This window comes from Coregonus lavaretus (assembly GCF_964263955.1).
Source record: "Coregonus lavaretus genome assembly, chromosome: 8".
Taxonomy (NCBI): domain Eukaryota; kingdom Metazoa; phylum Chordata; class Actinopteri; order Salmoniformes; family Salmonidae; genus Coregonus; species Coregonus lavaretus.
Window position 1 is genome coordinate 13,854,234 of NC_139995.1, and position 22,096 is coordinate 13,876,329.

At 42.5% G+C, this 22,096-nt stretch overlaps 1 protein-coding gene across 1 annotated transcript in view; it reads left to right on the forward strand.

Moving 5' to 3' along the window:
• Positions 1-1,579: 1,579 nt before the first annotated feature.
• Positions 1,580-22,096, forward strand: part of mmel1 (membrane metallo-endopeptidase-like 1) — a gene marked incomplete at both ends in the record, with an annotated part of 29,154 nt that continues 8,637 nt past the window's right edge. The window contains 17 exons of the mRNA XM_084166877.1: positions 1,580-1,736; positions 2,272-2,307; positions 2,612-2,671; positions 2,834-2,995; positions 3,622-3,702; positions 3,878-3,973; positions 6,316-6,434; positions 6,548-6,613; positions 6,696-6,830; positions 7,088-7,177; positions 8,872-9,008; positions 9,205-9,298; positions 9,497-9,625; positions 9,800-9,898; positions 10,002-10,085; positions 10,192-10,295; positions 10,520-10,578. Coding sequence (XP_084023003.1) covers positions 1,580-1,736; positions 2,272-2,307; positions 2,612-2,671; positions 2,834-2,995; positions 3,622-3,702; positions 3,878-3,973; positions 6,316-6,434; positions 6,548-6,613; positions 6,696-6,830; positions 7,088-7,177; positions 8,872-9,008; positions 9,205-9,298; positions 9,497-9,625; positions 9,800-9,898; positions 10,002-10,085; positions 10,192-10,295; positions 10,520-10,578 — 1,708 coding nt within the window. The remainder of the gene's footprint in view (positions 1,737-2,271; positions 2,308-2,611; positions 2,672-2,833; positions 2,996-3,621; positions 3,703-3,877; positions 3,974-6,315; positions 6,435-6,547; positions 6,614-6,695; positions 6,831-7,087; positions 7,178-8,871; positions 9,009-9,204; positions 9,299-9,496; positions 9,626-9,799; positions 9,899-10,001; positions 10,086-10,191; positions 10,296-10,519; positions 10,579-22,096) is intronic.

The following is a 22,096-nucleotide window of genomic DNA, read 5'->3' on the forward strand; positions in this document are numbered from 1 at the left end:
TGGGCGAGCGGTTTGCTGATCTCAACATTGTGAACAGAGTGCCACATGGTGGTGGTGGGGTTACGGTATGGGCAGGCATAAGCTATGGACAACAAACACAATTGCATTTTTATCGATGGCAATTTGAATGCACAAAAATACTGTGAAGAGATCCTGAGGCCCAATGTGAGGCCCATTTTTATAAGGTATCTGTGACCAACAGATGGATATCTGTATTCCCAGTCATGTGAAATCCATAGATTAGGGCCTAATGAATTTATTTCAATTGACTGATTTCTTCATATGAACTGTAACTCAGTAAAATCAATGAAATTGTTGCATGTTGGGTTTATATTTTTGTTTAGTATATATCAACGGAATTGAAAACATAAATGACCACAGCCATAAGAAACCTGATTTGGAAAAAGATCCTTAACGATGACAGTGCAATCAAATTAGATATCAAATATGCAATATCTAAATATCAAAATAATGAATTCATTGTATATTTTGTCTGAGGGGTGAAAGCAGATTTAGGCTTGGATACAGGCTTACCAGAGCAACCTGGTCTTGTTGACTACAGAGATATCTGACATAGAGACAGACAGCTTCTGTGAATATATTAGAGATGGGCAGTAAAGAACTGTAGCTCCTCCAACAGCATACCCTCCTCCCCCTCCTTCACCCCCCATCACAGCAGTGCCAGACATGTGCCCATGAGTATTCATCAGGAGGAGCTAATGGGGCACAGCGACATGAACCTCTGATTTACAGCCCTGCCTCCTGTCACTCCTATTAGAAGAGCAGCTAGAGAAAGTGTGCAACAGGCTGGTATGGGAGGAGTAACAGATGTTGATGAGTGAAAAGATGCGAAGTGATGCTTAAAGGTATGACTCATTGGGATTTGTTCCCCAGAAATGCTAATGTGCAATATTGTGTTCAGTTAAAACATTGTGATGAGTAGGAAATATTGTTCTGGAGGTGTACAGCCAACTGTAGAATTATAAAGGGCTACATTACCCCTATTCAGTTAGGCTTACACATCATTTTTTTGTACTAAAAGAACAAATGCATAATTTAATTCAAAATGCTTTAAGATATGAGTGGGTGAAGAAACCCACGTTATATCTAACATTAAGCCTAATATGACCACTTGTAAGGCTAAAAACGTATCCAAACTAAGAATTTTCTCAAAATAGCGAAGTAGCTTAGCCGAGCTCACAATTTGTTGTGTGCATCCGTGTCAGCTGTGTCTGGGTCATATCACAGAAGCAGTCAAGGGAACACCATTGATCACATCGGACACGTACAATTATTTATTTCCAGTTGCGCAGTAGGCCCAATGGAAGGGTGTGATTCATTAGGCTATTAGCATATAAAGGAGCTTTAGCATAGAAAGGAGACACACTTTCATACGAAGAAGAGGTAAGTTGAAGGTTCAATTATGTTTTCTCTCACTCGGTCTAGGTCACTTGAGCGACTGGCATAGCACTGCATCACTTTGCACAGCCCACTCACAAACGGGTACGCAGGCTCTCTGCCTGTACCCCGTCCCCGTCACTCTGCACGCTAATTTTCCAGAGAGGCCGGAGAGGTGAGAATGGGCAAATCCGAAAGCCAAATGGATATCATGGAAAAATCAACCAAACCAGGGAAGCGCCGTTGGACTGTTGCGGAGATCGGGCTATCTGTGCTGTTGTTGCTGGTCAGCTGTGCCCTAGCTGGACTGATAGTCCTCTACACTTCGGCTCTGAGAGGTAGGCTCAACCCAACAACCGGGAACTAGTCTACCTAATCAATTGCTAAATGCCATGCCATTTGTAAAGTAAAGTGCGTAATGCCCTGATTTGGTCTGTGACACTCTGATTTCCCCCACTAATGGTAATGCAATTTACAATTTTTCACGGGTATGTCAAATTGTGGAGGTCATATGGTTTGACTATAGTTGGGCAATGGGCATTGGGTAGTAGAAATAAATATAGAATTTGACCTCCACTATTACACTCACCTCTTACTCGAAATGATTTACCAGAACATGTGTGATATTTATCAGGTTTTCATGTTATGATGAGTCTAGTTGGAAAGCACAAACCAAGCAGTATTTGAACAACTTTATGAGCATCTTGTGACAACTATTCCAGAGTGTTTTGTAAAATATATTGAGGCATAAATAGGCAACCAATTTTCTAATTAGAATAAAATGTCCAATATTGAGGTGAGTAAAGCATTCCATACTGTACTAGTAACTTCCCTGATCAAGCATGTTGTATGTTTATTTTCTCTCCCATGCAGAGATACCTGGTGTGTCAAGGAGCTCAGTCACTGAGGGTGAGGCTTGACACTTGAGTTGAAATCTGTGATTATATTCATGTTATAGGATACGGTACAATGTAAACTGGCCAGAGGATGTTCCCCTTCTAATTCCCTCGGACAAAAGTGAGAGAATAGTCAACGCTGACACAGCCATTTCATAGAGACCAGACAGACAGACAGTATCAAGCCATGACTTGCCAGAGAAAATCTAAAGGGTCCTTGATGCTGCTGTTAATAATTTAATACTCTTTGCCAGGAATGACGATAGTTGTTTTTTCTTAAAAGATCCTCTTATATCCATTCACTGTGATGTTTTCAGGGCAGCAGTATCTTTCTGGCCCCAGCAATGTTTGCACAACTCCTGAGTGTGTTACTGCAGGTGAGCATTCCGCCTTCATATGGAGTTGTCCGTCCTCCCAAAACAAACTCATCACTCAATATTATATCAACATGACAGACGACTGCATCACAAGTTTCCCTTTCCTGTTATGTAATCCCATATTTCCCTTTCTTGACTCCTCATCTGACTGTGGGCCCACAGCTGCTCGTCTCCTGCAGAACATGGATGCAACGGTGGAGGCGTGTCAGAACTTCTACCAGTATGCCTGTGGGGGCTGGCTGGAGCGCCATGTCATCCCGGAGACCAGCTCCCGCCACAGCGTCTTTGACATCCTCAGAGACAAGCTGGAGATTGTGCTTAAAGGTCCAATGTAGCCATTTTTATCTCAATGTCAAATCATTTCTGGGTAACATTTGTGTATCTTACTGCGATTGTTTTAAATTAAAATGGGCAAAAAGAAACAAAAATAGCTTCTTAGCAAAAAACAAATTCTCTAGCAAGAATTTAGCTAGGAGTGGCCTGAGTGGGGAGGGGAAAACTGAAAATGAGCTGTTATTGGCAGAGAGGTTTGGAACTCTCTTTCTTATTGGTCTACTAACTAATTTACCGCATGGTGATGTCACCATGGAAGGCCAAAACTCCATCCCACCAAAACAGGCTGAAATTTCAGGCGGTCTTTTCAAACAGCTCTTACACCAAAAAGGCATGATCATAACCTCATAGTGCAAAAAGGCATGATCATAACCTCATAGTGTGGAAACGTATATAAAACACAGGAAAATCATGTTTTTGACTGCAACAGGCCTTTAAAGGTCAGTCAGCAACATGTTTCCATAGTAACCTCAGGGTCTGCCATTATGTGATAAAAGTGACCCATGGTCAGCTACTGTCTTGTATTACATGGTGTTATCATCAACCTGCTGTGTTAGATCAAATCAATGAACAAAATTAGGTCAATCTTTGTGATGATGTTGGTTATCTTCTCACAGGAGTTTTTGAGACTGAGAGTGATCAGGACCGTGACGCCTTCAAGAAGGCCAAAACTCTCTACAGCTCCTGCATGAATGAGAGTGAGTCGGATTTCTCTCATCTAAACTCATACTAACTCAACAACAGTTAACACTATTACACAGATCTTTGGTTTCATCAGAATTAGTTGCATACTCTGTAATATTCATCAACAGTAAGTATGTAAGATTCACTCACAGTGCGTTAGTAATGGTGTTACTGTGTTGTCTCCTGTAGCTCTGATAGAGCAGCGCGACTCCCAGCCTCTCATGCGTCTCATCGACAGCATAGGAGACTGGCCTGTTGCCTCTGAGGACTGGAACAGTGTTACAGGTACTGATACACACACACCAGCTGAAATGATGAGTGACATGTGACATGCTCATCCAGCCTGCCCCTCCTCCCAGCTCTCAGGTGTTGTGATGGTGGGCGGGTGGGTTGGCGGGGGGGGGGTGAGTGAGTGAGTGGGAAGCAGAGTAGCTCCTCAACCAGGACTGTGACTGATTCTTAAAATAGACCGCTGTGCTCTGCGCCAAACCTCCAGGATAATTAAATGTAATCAAAGACGGTGGCTCAAACAGAATTAACCACGCGTAAGTGCATCTGGTGCATTTGCACAAACAGATTTATGACTGCTCTGTAAATTGTGCGGCATTTTGTTGTGTTACAGCCTGAATTTAACATTGATTAAATTGAGATTTTATTACATTTACATTTTAGATTTTAGTTATTTAGCAGACGCTCTTATCCAGAGCGACTTATAGTTAGTAAGTGCATACATTTTTCATACTGATCAACAAACAATACCCTATAATGTCGAAGTGGAATTTTACAAATTAATTAAAAATAAAAAGCTGAAATGCCTTGAGGCAATAAGTATTCAACCCCTTTGTTATTGCAAGCCTAAATAAGTTCAGGAGTAAAAATGTGCTTAACAAGTCACTCTGTGAGCAACAATGGTGTTTAACAGGATTTTTGAATGACTACCTCATATCTGTACCCCACACATACAATTATCTGTAAGGTCCCTCAGTCGAGCAGTGAATTTCAAACACAGATTCAACCACAAAGACCAGGGAGGTTTTCCAATGCTTCGCAAAGAAGGGCACCTATTGGTAGATGGGTGAACATTAAAAAAAAAGCATACATTGAATATCCCTTTGAGCATGGTGAAGTTATTAATTGCACTTTGGATGGTGTATCAATACACCCAGTCACTACAAAGATACAGGTGTCCTTCCTAACTCAGTTGCCGGAGAGGAAGGAAACCGCTCAGGGATTTCACCATGAGGCCAATGGTGACTGTAAAACAGTTACATAGTTTAATGGCTGTGATAGGAGAAAACTGAGGATGTATCAACAACATTTTAGTTATTCCACGATACTAACCTAATTGACAGAGTGAAAGGGATGCCTGTACAGAATAAAAATATTCCAAAACATGCATCCTGTTTGCAACAATGCATCCTGTTTGCAACATCATTTTATGGGTATGCTTGTAATCGTTAAGGACTGGGGAGTTTTTCAGGATAGAAAATAAACGGAATTACATTTACATTTACATTTTAGTCATTTAGCAGACGCTCTTATCCAGAGCGACTTACAGGAGCAATTAGGGTTAAGTGCCTTGCTCAAGGGCACATTTACGTCATTTAGCAGACGCTCTTATCCAGAGCGACTCACCAATTGGTGCGTTCACCCTATAGCCAGTGGGATAATCACTTTACAATTTTTTTTTGGGGGGTAGAAGGATTACTTTATCCTATCCCAGGTATTCCTTAAAGAGGTGGGGTTTCAAATGTCTCCGGAAGGTGGTGAGTGACTCCGCTGTCCTGGCGTCGTGAGGGAGCTTGTTCCACCATTGGGGTGCCAGAGCAGCGAACAGTTTTGACTGGGCTGAGCGGGAACTATGCTTCCGCAGAGGAAGGGGAGCCAGCAGGCCAGAGGTGGATGAACGCAATGCCCTCGTTTGGGTGTAGGGACTGATCAGAGCCCGAAGGTACAGAGGTGCTATGCACAGGTAAAATCCTAGAGGAAAACCTGGTTCAGTCTGCTTTTCACCAGACACTGGGAGATGAATTCACCTTTCAGCAGGACAATAACCTAAAAAGGCCAAATCTACACTGGATTTGCTTACCAAGAAGACAGTGAATGTTTCTGAGTGGCCGAGTTACAGTTTTGACTGAAATCTTTTCAGGTCTTGCCATAGATTTTCAAGTAGATTTAATGGTTGTCTAGCAATGATTTTGACAGAGCTTGAAGAATTTTTAAAAGAATAATGGTCAAATGTTGAGACTTACCCAGAAAGACTCACAGCTGTTATCACTGCCGAAGGTGCTTATACAAAGGATTGACTCGGGTGTGAATACTTATGTAAAGGAGATATTTCTGGATTTAATTTTCAATACGTTTGTAAAAATGTCTAAAAACATGTTTTCACTGTGTCATTATGGGTTATTGTGGTTAGATGGGTGAGATAAAAAAATATATGTAATCAATGTTGAATTCAGGCTGTAACACAACAAAATGTGGAATAAATCAAGGGATATGAATACTTTCTGAAGGCACTGTATACTTGGCTGTGTGAGAGATAGTCAGTGTACTCTCTGCAAGACAGATGTTTAATGTTATATTGAATGGCTTTGTGTATAATTGTTTTAATGTTATTATCCCAGAAGAGGCCTGGAGCCTGGAGGACACTCTAGCCACCCTCAACTCTCGTTACCACAAAAAGGTTATGCTGGACATGTATGTGTGGACGGATGACCGCGACTCCAAGCGCCACATTATCTACGTAAGGACAGTGTCTGAATACATCATGTTCCCAAAGTTCAGTGTTTTTTTTGTAAATTTTCACCAATACTGATTTGGTGATAGAAAACTGACATGTCTGTTTATATTTTACAGATTGACCAGCCAGGACTGGGAATGCCATCCAGAGATTATTACTTCAACGATGGAAACTACAAAAGGGTACTTTCATCAACATCTTATTAATGTTATATTGATGTTATTGCAGGTCAACTTTGCATTTATGTGTCATATGTCTCTTTAGGTGCGAGAGGCCTACTTGCAGTTCATGGTTTCCATGGCGAGGATTGCCCGCGAGAACAGGAACTTGACCCAGGAAGATGACCGTGTGGTGGAGGAAATGGTGCAGGTGCTGGAGCTGGAGACAGATATTGCCAATGTGAGTGCCAACCTGCCACAATAGGAACCAGAACTGTGACAGAAATTAAAAAGAGACTTCAATGAATTAGTCTACAGCAAGAAACATCTAATAGAGACTCATGAAATGAACTACATTGTACTTTATGTTGTCTGCATGTTATATTTTATGAATATCATGAATAGATCAATATTACGTCTAAATACATTTTGTCACCTTAAATTATAATACATCAGACATTACTGTACACATATGCTTTCTGTGCTGTCGTGTCATAGGCCACATCCCCTGCAGAGGAACGTCAGGATGTCACGATTCTCTACAATAAGATGACCCTTAGTAAGCTGCAGGAGTCCTTTAATCTCAACGTAAGTGCTTCCACTCCAGTGATTTCAAGTGGATGAGACTTGAGTCGGATGGCTTTGTCTATTAATAGTACACTGTACTATATGTACAGTGCATTCTGAAAGTATTCAGACCCCTTCCTTTTTTCCACATTTTGTTACGTTACATCCTCAATCTACATACAATACCCCATAATGACAAAGCGAAAATAGTTTTTTTTTTTGCAAATGTATAGAAAATTAAAAACAGAAATACCTTATTTACATAAGTATCCAGACCCTTTGCTATGAGACTCAAAATTGAGCTCAGATGCATCTTGTTTCCATTGATCATCCTTGAGATGTTTCAACAACTTGATTGTAGTCCACCTGTGGTAAATTCAATTGATTGGACATGATTTGGAAAGGCACACACCTGTCTATATAAGGTCCCACAGTTGACAGTGCATGTCAGAGCAAAAACAAAGCCATGAGGTTGAAGGAATTGTCCGTAGCGCTCCGAGACAGAATTGTGTCGAGGCACAGATCTGGGGAAGGGTACCAAAACAATTCTGCAGTATTGAAGGTCCCCAAGATCACAGTGGCCTCCATCTTTCTTAAATGGAAGAAGTTTGGAACCACCAAGACTCTTCCTAGAGCTGGCCGCCCGGCCGAACTGAGCAATCGGAGAAGAAGGGCCTTGGTCAGGGAAGTGACCAAGAACCCAATGGTCACTCTGACAGAGCTCCAGAGTTCCTCTGTGGAGATGCGAGAACCTTCCAGAAGGACAACCATCTGCAGCACTCCACCTATCAGGCCTTTATGGTAGAGTGGCCAGACGGAAGCCACTCCTCAGTAAAAGGCACATGACAGCCAGCTTGGAGTTTGCCAAAAGCCACCTAAAGGACTCAGACCATGAGAAACAAGATTCTCTGGTCTGATGAAACCAAGATTGAACTCTTTGGCCTGAATGCCAAGCCTCATGTCTGGAGGAAACCTGGCACCATCCCTACGGTGAAGCATGGTGGCGGCAGCATCATAATGTAGGGATGTTTTTCAGCGGAAGGGACTGGGAGACTAGTCAGGATTGAGGGAAAGATGAACGGAGCAAAGTACAGAGAGATCATTATGAAAAACTGCTCCAGAGCGCTCAGGACCTCAGACTGGGGCGAAGGTTCACCTTCCAACAGGACAACGACCCTAAGCACACAGTGAAGACAGCACAGGAGTGGCTTCGGGACAAGTCTCTGAATGTTCTTGAGTGGCCCAGCCAGAGCCCGGATTTGAACCCGATCGAACATCTCTGGGGAGACCTGAAAATAGCTGTGCAGCCACGTTCCCCATCCAACCTGACATAGCTTGAGAGGATCTGCAGAGAAGAATGGGAGAAACTCCCCAAATACAGGTGTGCCAAGCTTGTAGCGTCATACCCAAGAATACTCGATGCTGTAATCGCTGGCAAGGTGCTTCAACAAAGTACTGAGTAAAGGGTCTGAATACTTATGTAAAAAAATTTTTTTTAACTTATTTATTTTGTAAATTAGCAAACATTTCTAAAAACCTATTTTTGCTTTGTCATTATGGGGTATTGTGTGTATTTAGTTAATTTTAGAATAAGGCTGTAACGTAACAAAATGTGGAAAAAGTCAAGGGGTCTGAATACTTTCCGAAGGTACTTGTTGCTTGCAGAAGAAGGCTCAGCCTGATAATAATAGAAAAAACGCTGATATTTCTGACAGGGTTTTAACTGGATGAGGTTTGTGCGTGGAGTGTTGTCCAGCGTGGCTGTGGAGCTACAGCTAGAGGAGGAGGTGGTGGTCTACAGCTCCCCCTACCTGGAGAAGATGAACGACGTGCTCTCCAAACACACTGTCAGGTCAGACTCTGCCCAACGAGAGCCCATAGTTCAAATGTGCTTCTATCAATATAGTATCTACTGTGAATTATCATGTGAGTCATGCAGGAGGGTAGATTGTGGTCACATCATCTTGGGCTGTGTGCGTCATGTAGATCCATTGCTTGAGTGATTGAGTGACATGATTGGTGAATATATCCATGTTTGCCTCCTCCAGGACCATGCAGAACTACCTCACCTGGCAGCTCGTCATGGAGAGAGTCAGCAGCCTGAGTCGCCGCTTCAAAGATGCCAGGGCACACTATAGAAAGGCGAGACGGATATATGAGCACACCTAGGAGCACACTTAGAAACAAGCACATTGAAAAGCTAATTCGTGTGTGTGTGTGTGTGTGTGTGTGCGTGTGTGCGTGTGTGTGCGTGTGCGTGTGTGTGCGTGTGTGTGCGTGTGTGTGTGTGTGTGTGTGTGTGCGCGCGCGTGTGTGTGTGTGTGTGTGTGTGTGTGTCAGGCTCTGTACGGGACCACGGTGGAGGAGGCGCGGTGGAGAGACTGTGTGCGCTACGTCCAGGGCAGCATGGAGAACGCAGTGGGTGCTCTGTATGTGCGAGAGACCTTTGCTGGCGAGAGTAAACGCATGGTGAGTCACTCCTGTTGATGGGATGGAGGCAAAACAGGAAAATCCCTCACCGGCTTATTATATCACTGTCACTTAAGCAGTTTAGTCCGCATTTTTAACATGAGTGCCCGTTTGTGTCCATGTGAGTTATTACGGGTGTGTATATGTTGATTTATTAACTCTTTGTGTGGACAGGTCAGTGACCTCATCAGTAAGATCCAGGAAGCGTATGTGGAGACACTTGAGGAGCTTAGCTGGATGGATGACCAGTCTAAGGAGAAGGCAAGAGAGAAGGTACAAACAAAGCATTGCAAACAAACATACCATGTACATCAGCGTTTTGAATGTGTAAAACAAAGAACTTACCAGCTAAATGTTCTACTGCTCTATGTTACAGGCCATGGCCATAAAGGAGCATATTGGCTATCCTGACCACATTCTGGAAGAGAGCAATTTGAAGCTTGACCAGGAGTATGCCCATGTATGTGTGACCTGGACAAAGGACTATGATACATCCTCCTTTTCAAAGAGAAATGGATGTACAAATTGTTGTCTATTGTTTCTGATGATCTGGTCTCTCTCTGCAGCTGAACTTCAGTGAGGAGAACTACTTTGAGAACATCCTTGAGAACCTGCAGGCTGAAGCACACAAGACTTTGAAGAAGCTGAGAGAGCCGGTCGACCCGGACATGTAAGATACATCCATTTAGCCTCACATACTGTAGACCCCCCCCACTGGGCACAGACGTCAATTCAACATCTATTCCACGTTGGTTCAATGTCATCTAGATGTAGAAACAACGTTGATTCAACCAGTGTGTGCCCAGTGGGAAGTGAACATAAGCACATTTACACGTGAGTACACATTCTCTCTCAAATGGTGATATCTTTATTCTAATTGTTTTTTTTTACTAGGTGGATCATTGGCGCTGCTGTTGTCAATGCTTTCTACTCGCCAAACAGAAACCAGATAGGTAAGATGACAACAGCCAACACAATGGCTGGAACTTTTGTCACCCATCCAAAGTTAGCTATCGTCGGCTAATCATAACTTGAGGAAATCCCTTACTAGTAAAGAAACAAGTTCTGTAGACACCATAATTATTTTATAAATTCAGAAGCATGTAGAGAATAAAAACAAAAATATGCATCCTGTCAATCAAGGCACTAAAGCAATACTGCAAAACACATGGCAAAGCAATTAACTTTTTGTTATGTTTGGGGCAAATCCAATACAAATCCAATACAACACATTACTGAGTAACACTCCATATTTTCAAGCATAGTGGTGGCTGCATCATGTTATGGGTATGTTTGTAATAATTAAGGACTGGGGAGTTTATCAGGATAAAAAAGAAAGGGAATGGAGCTATGCACAGGCAAAATCCTAGAAGAAACCTGGTTCAGTCTGCTTTCCACCAGACACTGGGAGATGAATTCACCTTTCAGCAGGACAATAACCTAAAACACAAGGCCAAATCTAAACTGGAGTTGCTTACCAAGAAGACAGTGAATGTCCCTGAGTGACCGAGTTGCAGTTTTGACTTAAATCTGCTTGAAAATCAAAGGCAAGACCTGAAAATGGCTGTGTAGCAATGATCAACAACCAATTTGACAGAGCTTGAAAATGGAGGGGATGGCTGCCGTTTTACGGGCTCCTAACCAATTGTGCGTGTTTTTTCGCATTGTTTGTAACTTATTTTGTACATAATGTTGATGCTACAGTCTCTTATGACCGAAAAGAGCTTCTGGATATCAGAACAGTGATTACTTACCCCGAACTGGACAAATATTTTTTATTTAATGAGTCTGACGCGAAGGATATAACGTTGCTCCCGGACAAGGCCCAAATCCTCGTCATTTGCATGAAGAAAATAAGGAGATACAGGGGACGCAGACCAGGGTGCCTTGTGAGAATTCGTCGGCAAGTGGGAAACCTGCCTCTACCATCCGTTCTATTGGCCAACGTGCAATCACAGGAGAACAAACTGGATGAGCTCCGTTCGAGACTATCCTATCAACGGGACATTAAACTGTAATTTTGTATGTTTCACTGAGTCGTGGCTGAACGACGACACAGATAATAAACAATTGGCTGGGTTTACTGTACGTCTGGTAAGACGAGGGGTGGGGGTGTGTGTCTATTTCTCAATATGTCACAATATGTCTAATATTAAGGTAGTCTCGAGGTATTGCTCGCCTGAGGTAGTGTACCTCATGATAAGCTGTAGACCACACTATCTACCAAGAGAGTTTTCATCTATATTTTTCGTAGTCGTCTATTTACCACCACAAACCGACGCTGGCACTAAGACCGCACTCAACGAGCTGGTAAGGCCATAAGCAAACAAGAAAATGCTCATCCAGAAGTGGCGCTCCTAGTGGCCGGGGACTTTAATGCAGGCAAACTTAAATCCGTTTTACCTCATTTCTACCAGCATGTCACATGTGCAACCAGAGGGTAAAAAACTCTAGACCACCTTTACTCGACACACAGAGATGCGTACAAAGCTCTCCATCGCCCTCCATTTCGCAAATCTGACCGTAATTCTATCCTCCTGATTCCTGCTTACAAGCAAAAACTAAAGCAGGAAGTACCAGTGACTCGCTCAATACGGAAGTGGTCAGATGACCCGGATGCTACGCTGCAGGACTGTTTTGCTAGCACAGACTGGAATATGTTCCGGGATTCATCCAATGGCATTGAGGAGTATACCACCTCAGTCACCGGCTTCATCAATAAGTGCATCGACGACGTCGTCCCCACATATCCCAACCAGAAGCCATGGATTACAGGCAACATCCGCACCGAGCTAAAGGCTAACTCTACCTACATGTACATACAGTGGCTTGCGAAAGTATTCACCCACCTTGGCATTTTTCCTATTTTTTTGCCTTACAACCTGGAATTTAAATTGATTTTTGGGGGGTTTGTATCATTTCATTTACACAACATGCCTACCACTTTGAAGATGCAAAATAAAAAATGTTGTGAGACAAACAAGAAATAAGACAAAAAAATAGAAAACTTGAGCGTGCATAACTATTCACCCCCCCCCCCCCCCAATGTCAATACTTTGTAGAGCCACCTTTTGCAGCAATTACAGCTGCAAGTCTCTTGGGGTATGTCTCTATAAGCTTGGCACATCTAGCCACTGGGATTTTTGCCCATCCTTCAAGGCAAAACTGCTCCAGCTCCTTCAAGTTGGATGGGTTCCGATGGTGTACAGCAATCTTTAAGTCATACCACAGATTCTCAATTGGACTGAGGTCTGGGCTTTGACTAGGCCATTCCAAGACATTTTAAATGTTTCCCCTTAAACCACTCAAGTGTTGCTTTAGCAATATGCTTAGGGTCATTGTCCTGGTGGAAGGTGAACCTCCGTCCCAGTCTCAAATCTCTGGAAGACTGAAACAGGTTTTCCTCAAGAATTTCCCTGTATTTAGCGCCATCCATCATTCCTTAAATTCTTACCAGTTTCCCAGTCCCTGCCGATGGAAAAACATCCCCACAGCATGATGCTGCCACCACCATGCTTCACTGTGGGGATGGTGTTCTCGGGGTGATGAGAGGTGTTGGGTTTGCACCAGACATAGCGTTTTACTTGATGGACAAAAAGCTCAATTTTAGTCTAATCTGACCAGAGTACCTTCTTCCATATGTTTGGGGAGTCTCCCACATGCCTTTTGGCGAACACCAAACGTGTTTGCTTATTTTTTTCTTTAAGCAATGGCTTTTTTCTGGCCACTTTTCCGTAAAGCCCAGCTCTGTGGAGTGTACGGCTTAAAGTGGTCCTATGGACAGATACGCCAATCTCCGCTGTGGAGCTTTGCAGCTCCTTCAGGGTTATCCTTGGTCTCTTTGTTGCCTCTGATTAATGCCCTCCTTGCCTGGTCCGTGAGTTTTGGTGGGTGGCCCTCTCTTGGCAGGTTTGTTGTGGTGCCATATTCTTTCCATTTTTTAATAATGGATTTAATGGTGCTCCGTGGGATGTTCAAAGTTTCGGATATATTTTTATAACCCAACCCTGATCTGTACTTCTCCACAACTTTGTCCCTGACCTGTTTGGAGAGCTCCTTGGTCTTCATGGTACCGCTTTCTTGGTGGTGCCCCTTGCTTAGTGGTGTTGCAGACTCTGGGGCCTTTCAGAACAGGTGTATATATACTGAGATCATGTGACACTTAGATTGCACACAGGTGGACTTTATTTAACTAATAATGTGACTTCTGAAGGTAATTGGTTGCACCAGATCTTATTTAGGGGCTTCATAGCAAAGGGGGTGAATACATATGCACGCACCACTTTTCCGTTATTTATTTTTTAGACTTTTTTGAAACAAGTTATATTTTTCATTTCACTTCACCAATTTGGACTATTTTCTGTATGTCGATTACATGAAATCCAAATAAAAATCCATTTAAATTACAGGTTGTAATGCAACAAAATAGGAAAAACGCCAAGGGGGTTGAATACTTTTGCAAGGCACTGTACTACCTCAATTACCTCGACTAACCTGTGCCCCCGCACATTGACTCTGTACTGGTACCCCCTGTATATAGCCTCGCTACTGTTATTTTACTGCTGCTCTTTAATTATTATTATTATTATTATTCATTTTTTAGTTATCTTTTGTTTACTTAACACTTTGTTTTTTAATTATTATTATTATTATTATTATTTATTTTTTTGGGGGGGGTAGATCAGCTTAATATTGCAGATAGATTGTAACTTCCATCAATGTAATTGTCTGCATCACTTCCAATCCCCCATGTTTTTTATATATATATATATATATATACATACATACATACATACATACATACATACATACATACATACATACATACATACATACAGTGGGGAGAACAAGTATTTGATACACTGCCGATTTTGCAGGTTTTCCTACTTACAAAGCATGTAGAGGTCTGTAATTTTTATCATAGGTACACTTCAACTGTGAGAGACAGAATCTAAAACAAAAATCCAGAAAATCACATTGTATGATTTTTAAGTAATTAATTTGCATTTTATTGCATGACATAAGTATTTGATACATCAGAAAAGCAGAACTTAATATTTGGTACAGAAACCATTGTTTGCAATTACAGAGATCATACGTTTCCAGTAGGTCTAGACCAGGTTTGCACACACTGCAGCAGGGATTTTGGCCCACTCCTCCATACAGACCTTCTCCAGATCCTTCAGGTTTCGGGGCTGTCGCTGGGCAATATGGACTTTCAGCTCCCTCCAAAGATTTTCTATTGGGTTCAGGTCTAGAGACTGGCTAGGCCACTCCAGGACCTTGAGATGCGTCTTACGGAGCCACTCCTTAGTTTCCCTGGCTGTGTGTTTCGGGTTGTTGTCATGCTGGAAGACCCAGCCACGACCCATCTTCAATGCTCTTACTGAGGGAAGGAGGTTGTTGGCCAAGATCTCGCGATACATGGCCCCATCCATCCTCCTCTCAATACGGTGCAGTCGTCCTGTCCCCTTTGCAGAAAAGCATCCCCAAAGAATGATGTTTCCACCTCCATGCTTCACGGTTGGGATGGTGTTCTTGGGGTTGTACTCATCCTTCTTCTTCCTCCAAACACGGCGAGTGGAGTTTAGACCAAAAAGCTCTATTTTTGTCTTATCAGACCAGAAGACCTTCTCCCATTCCTCCTCTGGATCATCCAGATGGTCATTGGCAAACTTCAGACGGGCCTGGACATGCGCTGGCTTGAGCAGGGGGACCTTGCGTGCGCTGCAGGATTTTAATCCATGACGGCATAGTGTGTTACTAATGGTTTTCTTTGAGACTGTGGTCCCAGCTCTCTTCAGGTCATTGACCAGGTCCTGCCGTGTAGTTCTGGGCTGATCCCTCACCTTCCTCATGATCATTGATGCCCCACGAGGTGAGATCTTGCATGGAGCCCCAGACCGAGGGTGATTGACCGTCATCTAGAACTTCTTCCATTTTCTAATAAATGCGCCAACAGTTGTTGCCTTCTCACCAAGCAGCTTGCCTATTGTCCTGTAGCCCATCCCAGCCTTGTGCAGGTCTACAATTTTATCCCTGATGTCATTACACAGCTCTCTGGTCTTGGCCATTGTGGAGAGGATGGAGTCTGTTTGATTGAGTGTGTGGACAGGTGTCTTTTATACAGGTAACGAGTTCAAACAGGTGCAGTTAATACAGGTAATGAGTGGAGAACAGGAGAGCTTCTTAAAGAAAAACTAACAGGTCTGTGAGAGCCGGAATTCTTACTGGTTGGTAGGTGATCAAATACTTATGTCATGCAATAAAATGCAAATTAATTACTTAAAAATCATACAATGTGATTTTCTGGATTTTTGTTTTAGATTCCGTCTCTCACAGTTAAAGTGTACCTATGATAAAAATTACAGACCTCTACATGCTTTGTAATTAGGAAAACCTGCAAAATCGGCGGTGTATCCAATACTTGTTCTCCCCACTGTACATACATACATACATACATACATACATACATACATACATACATACACACATACATATCCTTTAAATATATATATATATATTCCCCTTTATTACTTTCCAACCCCACCACCCTTTCCCTACTTGGAGTAAACTAGTGAACACTTATTTTTCTTGGTTAAGGGCTTGTAAGTAAGCATTTCACTATAAGGTCAACACCTATTGTATTCGGCGCATGAGACATACAATTTGATTTGTTTAGAGCTGCCGCTTTCAAGGAGCGGGACACTAATCCGGACGCTTATAAGAAATCCTGCTATGCCCTCAGACAAACCATCAAACAGGCAAAGCGTCAATACAGGACTAAGATTGAATCCTACTACACCGGCTCTGACGCTTGTCGGATGTGGCAGGGCTTGCAAACTATTACGAACTACAAAGGGAATCCCAGCCGCCAGCTGCCCAGTGACGCGAGCCTACCAGACGGGCTAAATGCCTTTTATGCTCGCTTTGAGGCAAGCAACACTGAAGCATGCATGAGAGCACCAGCTGCTCCAGATGGCTGTGTGATCACACTCTCCGTAGCTGATGTGAGCAAGACCTTTAAACAGGTCAACATTTACAAGGCCGCGGGGACATATGGATTACCAGGACGTGTACTCAGAGCATGCGCGCACCAACTGGCAAGTGTCTTCACTGACATTTTCAACCTCTCCCTGACAGAGTCTGTAATACCTACATGTTTCAATCAGACCACCATAGTCCCTGTGCCCAAGAAAGCGAAGGTAACCTGCCTAAATGACTACCGCCCCGTAGCACTCACGTCGATAGCCATGAAGTGCTTTGAAAGGGTGGTCATGGCTAACATCAACACCATCATCCCGGAAACCCTAGACCCACTCCAATTTGCATACCGTACCAACAGATCCACAGATGACGCAATCTCAATCGCACTCCACACTGCCCTTTCCCACCTGGACAAAAATAACACCTATGTGAGAATGCTGTTCATTTACTACAGCTCAGCGTTCAGCACCATAGTGCCCACAAAGCTCATCACTAAGCTAAGGACCATGGGACTAAACACCTCCCTCTACAACTGGATCCTGGACTCCAGGGTTGTGGGTTCGATTCCCATAGGGGGCCAGTATGAAAAATTAAATTAAATAAACTGTAAGTTGCTCTGGATAAGAGCGTCTGCTAAATGACTAAAATGTAAAAAATATATTTAATCAATTTTGAATTCAGGCTGTAACACAACACAATGTGGAATAATAAGTCAAGGGGTATGAATACTTTCTGAAGGCACTGTAGCTGGAAATGGTGAAAAATTATGTGAAACTTCACGTGTCCGTAAACCACTTGTCTGACACTTCATGTTTTATTTTGTTGTAAGGGTAATCATTCCAATTCTGTTTAAAAGGCAAATGCAGTTTAGCGGTATTGGCGGGCTGGCTTTAGGACCATGCGGACGGCTCAGAGCTGGCGGGACGGCTATCTGCCAGGATTGCTGGCTTTGGGACTAGCTCATCAATGCAGCTGCAGTGAACAGCGTGACTTTTCTCTCAAAACAGTGCAGAGGTGGAAGATGGCCGTAGTAGAAAGCATGGCTAGATAACTACTGTTTGACCTATATAAAACGAAACTAGAGTTTTTAATCCCGGAGCTGAGCTAGGGCATAGCAGCTAATTTATGTATGATGTGTTTGTAGATTGTTAAATCCCCTATCGACTGAGGTGAATTAAGCTACAGCAGACAAGGTGATAATGGCTGGAGTAAATCTAGCTTGTATTTGCTGTTCTCCAAATTGCATTTGAGTTTTTTAATTGTGTAGAAATGCAGTAAATGAACTTCAATTTGATAAATATTCTAAATTTCCCCGTCACTTTGCCATACCCTAGGTTTAGCTGAAATGACGCCCCTGCATTCCTCCAGGTCTATTTTGACTTAAATGTGAAAACACGATCGCATGTGAAATAAATGTGACAACATGGGGAGTCAAAATGATACTATTACAGCTAATTTAAGGTGTTAATGTGAAAGGACAGTATGATGCTATATCAGTGGCGGTCGGTGACGTTTTTTATTTATTTATATTATAGCATATTGGATGACTGTCATTCATATTCCATTCACCCAGCTCAATGTAACTTTGATAGGTTTAGGTTACTGCAGGATACTCACATTTTCCCTATACCCATCATGAGGTTGCTATAACCTAGCCTATGAATGAAAGTTTACAACAGGTGCACAGGTCGAGAGACATTTTTTAGTAATCCAGGTGATAGACAGTGACATACTCAATACCACCTTGCACACTCTTGCCTGCATCTAGCTGATCTAGGGTGTAATCATTAGTCCAACAGTTGCAAACAAAAGTTTATATTGGACAAATTCAGGTATGTTTATCCCCGTTTTGTACTGTTTGCTTCTGTTTAAGAAACTTTTTTTCAACAGAATCGGCGGAATGAATACACTCCTGATCACACGCAAACATAGTTCACTTTCATAGCAGCCACATACAAGCATGATCATTTTGCTCATTGTAGAATTCTTTCTCTCATCCACGCGCTCTCCTCCTCTCACCTTTTTCCTTCACTTGTGGACTTCAGTGCACAACACATCAGCTGTCTGTGACCAGGTGAAAAAACCTTTCCAAGCCAAACCTTCATATCATAACCGCTAACTGTTACACACAGCCTACCTACAGCGTTGTAGCTACTAGAACTAACGTGTTAGTAAACCCCGCTACAATCATGCAGTACAGTGTCCAGTCAGCAAGTAGTTTAGCAGTTACACCGGCGGGCCCCGGTGGCAATAAATTAATACAACCAAAAACGTACCTTGACTTGGAAGAGTTCCAGTGTTGGATAGCCATAGCCAGCTAGCTAACATAGCATCCCTCTCTTTTTGAGCCGGGTTTTTGAGTAGGCTAAACCAGCTAGCTGCATTCGCTAGCTAAGTAAAAGTGAAAGTGAACAAAGAATACAAGAAAATATAGCTAGCTCTCTGTCTCTCTCTTGCTTCTTGCTTTTTAAAGAAATTCATTCCAACTAACAGTTGGCAGCCTAGCGGTTAAGACCGATGGGCCAGTAACCACTCCTGCGTTGTCTTGGCTGTGTGCTTAGGGTCGTTGTCCTGTTGAAAGGTGAACCTTCGCCCCAATCGGAGGTCCTGAGCGTTCTGGAGCAGGTTTTCATCAAAGATTTCTCTGTACTTTGCCCCGTTCATTTTTCCCTCGATCCTGACTAGTCTCCCAGTCCCTGCCGCTGAAAAACATCCCCACAGCATGATGCTGCCACCACCATGCTTCACCGTAGGGATGGTGCCAGGTTTCCTCCAGACGTGACGCTTGGCATTCAGGCCAAAAAGTTCAATCTTGGTTTCATCAGACCAGAGAATCTTGTTTCTCATGTTTTGAGAGTCCTTTAGGTGCCTTTTGGCAAACTCCAAGCGGTGCCTTTTACTGAGGAGTAGCTGGCCACTTTACCATAAAGGCCTGATTGGTGGAGTGCTGCAGAGATGGTTGTCCTTGTGGAAGGTTCTCCCATCTCCACAGAGGAACTCTGGAGCTCTGTCAGAGTGACCATCGTGTTCTTGGTCACCTCCCTGACCAAGGCCCTTCTCCCCCGATTGCTCAGTACGGCCGGGCGGCCAGCTTGAGGAAGAGTCTTGGTGGTTCCAAACTTCTTCCATTTAAGAATGATGGAGGCCACTGTGTTCCTGGGGACCTTCAATGCTGCATAATTTTTTGGGTACCCTTCCCCAGATCTGTGCCTCGACACAATCCTGTCTCGGAGCTCTACGGACAATTCCTTCGAGCTCATGGCTTGGTTTTTGCTCTGAAATGCACTGTCAACTGTGGGACCTTATATAGACAGGTGTGTGCCTTTCCAAATCATGTCCAATCAATTGAATTTACTACAGGTGGACTCCAATCAAGTTGTAGAAACATCTCAAGGATGATCAATGGAAACAGGATGCACCTGAGCTCAATTTCGAGTCTCATAGCAAAGGGTCTGAATACTTATGTAAATAAGGTATTTGTTTTTTGATTTGCAAACATTTCTAAAAACCTGTTTTCGCTTTGGCATTATGTGGTATTGTGTGTAGATTGATGAGGAAAATGTTTTATTTAATCAATTTTAGAATAAGGCTGTAAGATAACAAAATGTGGAAAAAGGGAAGGGGTCTGAATACTTTCCGAATGCACTGTAAGTTGCTCTGGATAAGAGTGTCTGCTAAACATTTACATATTTTAGACCATGCCCCCAAATATGCTAATGTGCCCCCACCTACATTTCAAAGTCCAGTATAGCCACGTTCACTTGCTAGTCAGAACTAGGAAACGTCCGACTTGCTAATTCGTTGAACGCGGCACGTGATTAACTACAACCAGTTAGCAAGTTGGAGATTTCAGAGTTTCCTAGTTTACATTTTAGTCATTTAGCAGACGCTCTTATCCAGAGCGACATACAGTTAGTGAGTGCATACATTTTTCAAACAGGCCCCCCGTGGGAATCTAACCCACAACCCTGGCGTTGCAAGCGCCATGCTCTACCAACTGAGCTACAGAAGGGCTAGTTCCAACTAGCATTTGAACGCAGCAAAAAGTAGCCTACCCAAGTGCATTGTGATTGACAGTAAATATATAGCAAAATACTAATACAGTATCCTATTACTGTAGAAATTCACTGTAGAATTACAAACATTTCCCACAAAATTAACAGCAATGACCAACAGTGTAGTTTCATGTTATCACATGTGTTTTTGGAACACTTCACATTTGATATTTTACATGTGAAAACATGTTTTTGGAACACTACACGTGACATTTGACAGCGTTTTTTTTTTTTTACTTCACATGTGATCAAGTTTTTCACATGTGCGATTGCATATGATATCTCTGTTCAGTGAAAGTATGACCCCACTTGTGATTTGAACTCACAACCTCTGATTTGAGGTACACTGACCTCTCTGCTGCGCCACAAAGTCTGTAGCATTCCCATACACATTCAACACCTACAGTTTAATACATCTCTGCACTTAGCAAAAAAAAGTTATCAGCTATTTTAGTTATCAGTTAACCTGACTATTCTCTCATCATTGATTACATTTACTTATTTCAGCAATTTGAGGTTTTTTTGTATAGTTGTCTAATGTTGGTGGAGCATATTATTCTGCTTTAATGTTACTCCTGAATCACTATGATAAAGATAATAGTTTTTCTTTAGTGTATTTTTAACAAAGCTGAGATGTACTTTGAAGTCCAAAGTGTAGGAATACAAATGAAATCAGTTATTGACACAGACATGGTGGTGTAGCAGGATGATCAGAATGCAGTAAACCAAGAAGTTCTGAGTTCAAATCCCAGGTAAGGACATGTTGAATAATAATTATTGTTTATTTAAACATACACGATGTAGTCATATGTAGGTTCAAAGCACTGTGTGTGTATCATAAAGACTCATTTTTGTTTGCAGGGCATCACCTGTGAAAATTCGTGAATTTTAATCCACATGTGAAAGGTTATGCGATCACGTGAAACTTTGTGAAGTGTTCCAAAAACACATTGTTTCACATGATTTCACATGTGCAAAACATGATTTTCCACATGTGAAATCATGTGGTTTTTCCATAAGGGCTGCCTCACTTCCACTCTCACCTCATTGAGAATAATGACTGGCGGTAATCCTTTCTGCTGTTGATAGAATGGAACTAGTTTCAGGCTCCAGTGCACACAAGCTTTGTGGCTAAAAAAGATGTAGCTAAGTCAATCTTATTTTTATTTAATTTTTAGTCATTTAGCAGACGCTCTTATCCAGAGCGACTTATAGGAGCAATTAGGGTTAAGTGCCTTGCTCAAGGGCATATCGACAGATTTTTCACCTAGTCGGCTCGGGATTAGAACCAGCGACCTTTCGGTTACTGGCACAACGCTCTTAACCACTAAGCTACCTGCCGCAATCTTAAATGAATAATTGTTTATTATCAGCTCGCTGGAGAGGTTCCAACAAACTTGATGCACCATAGTGAACGTCTGTCAGGAGC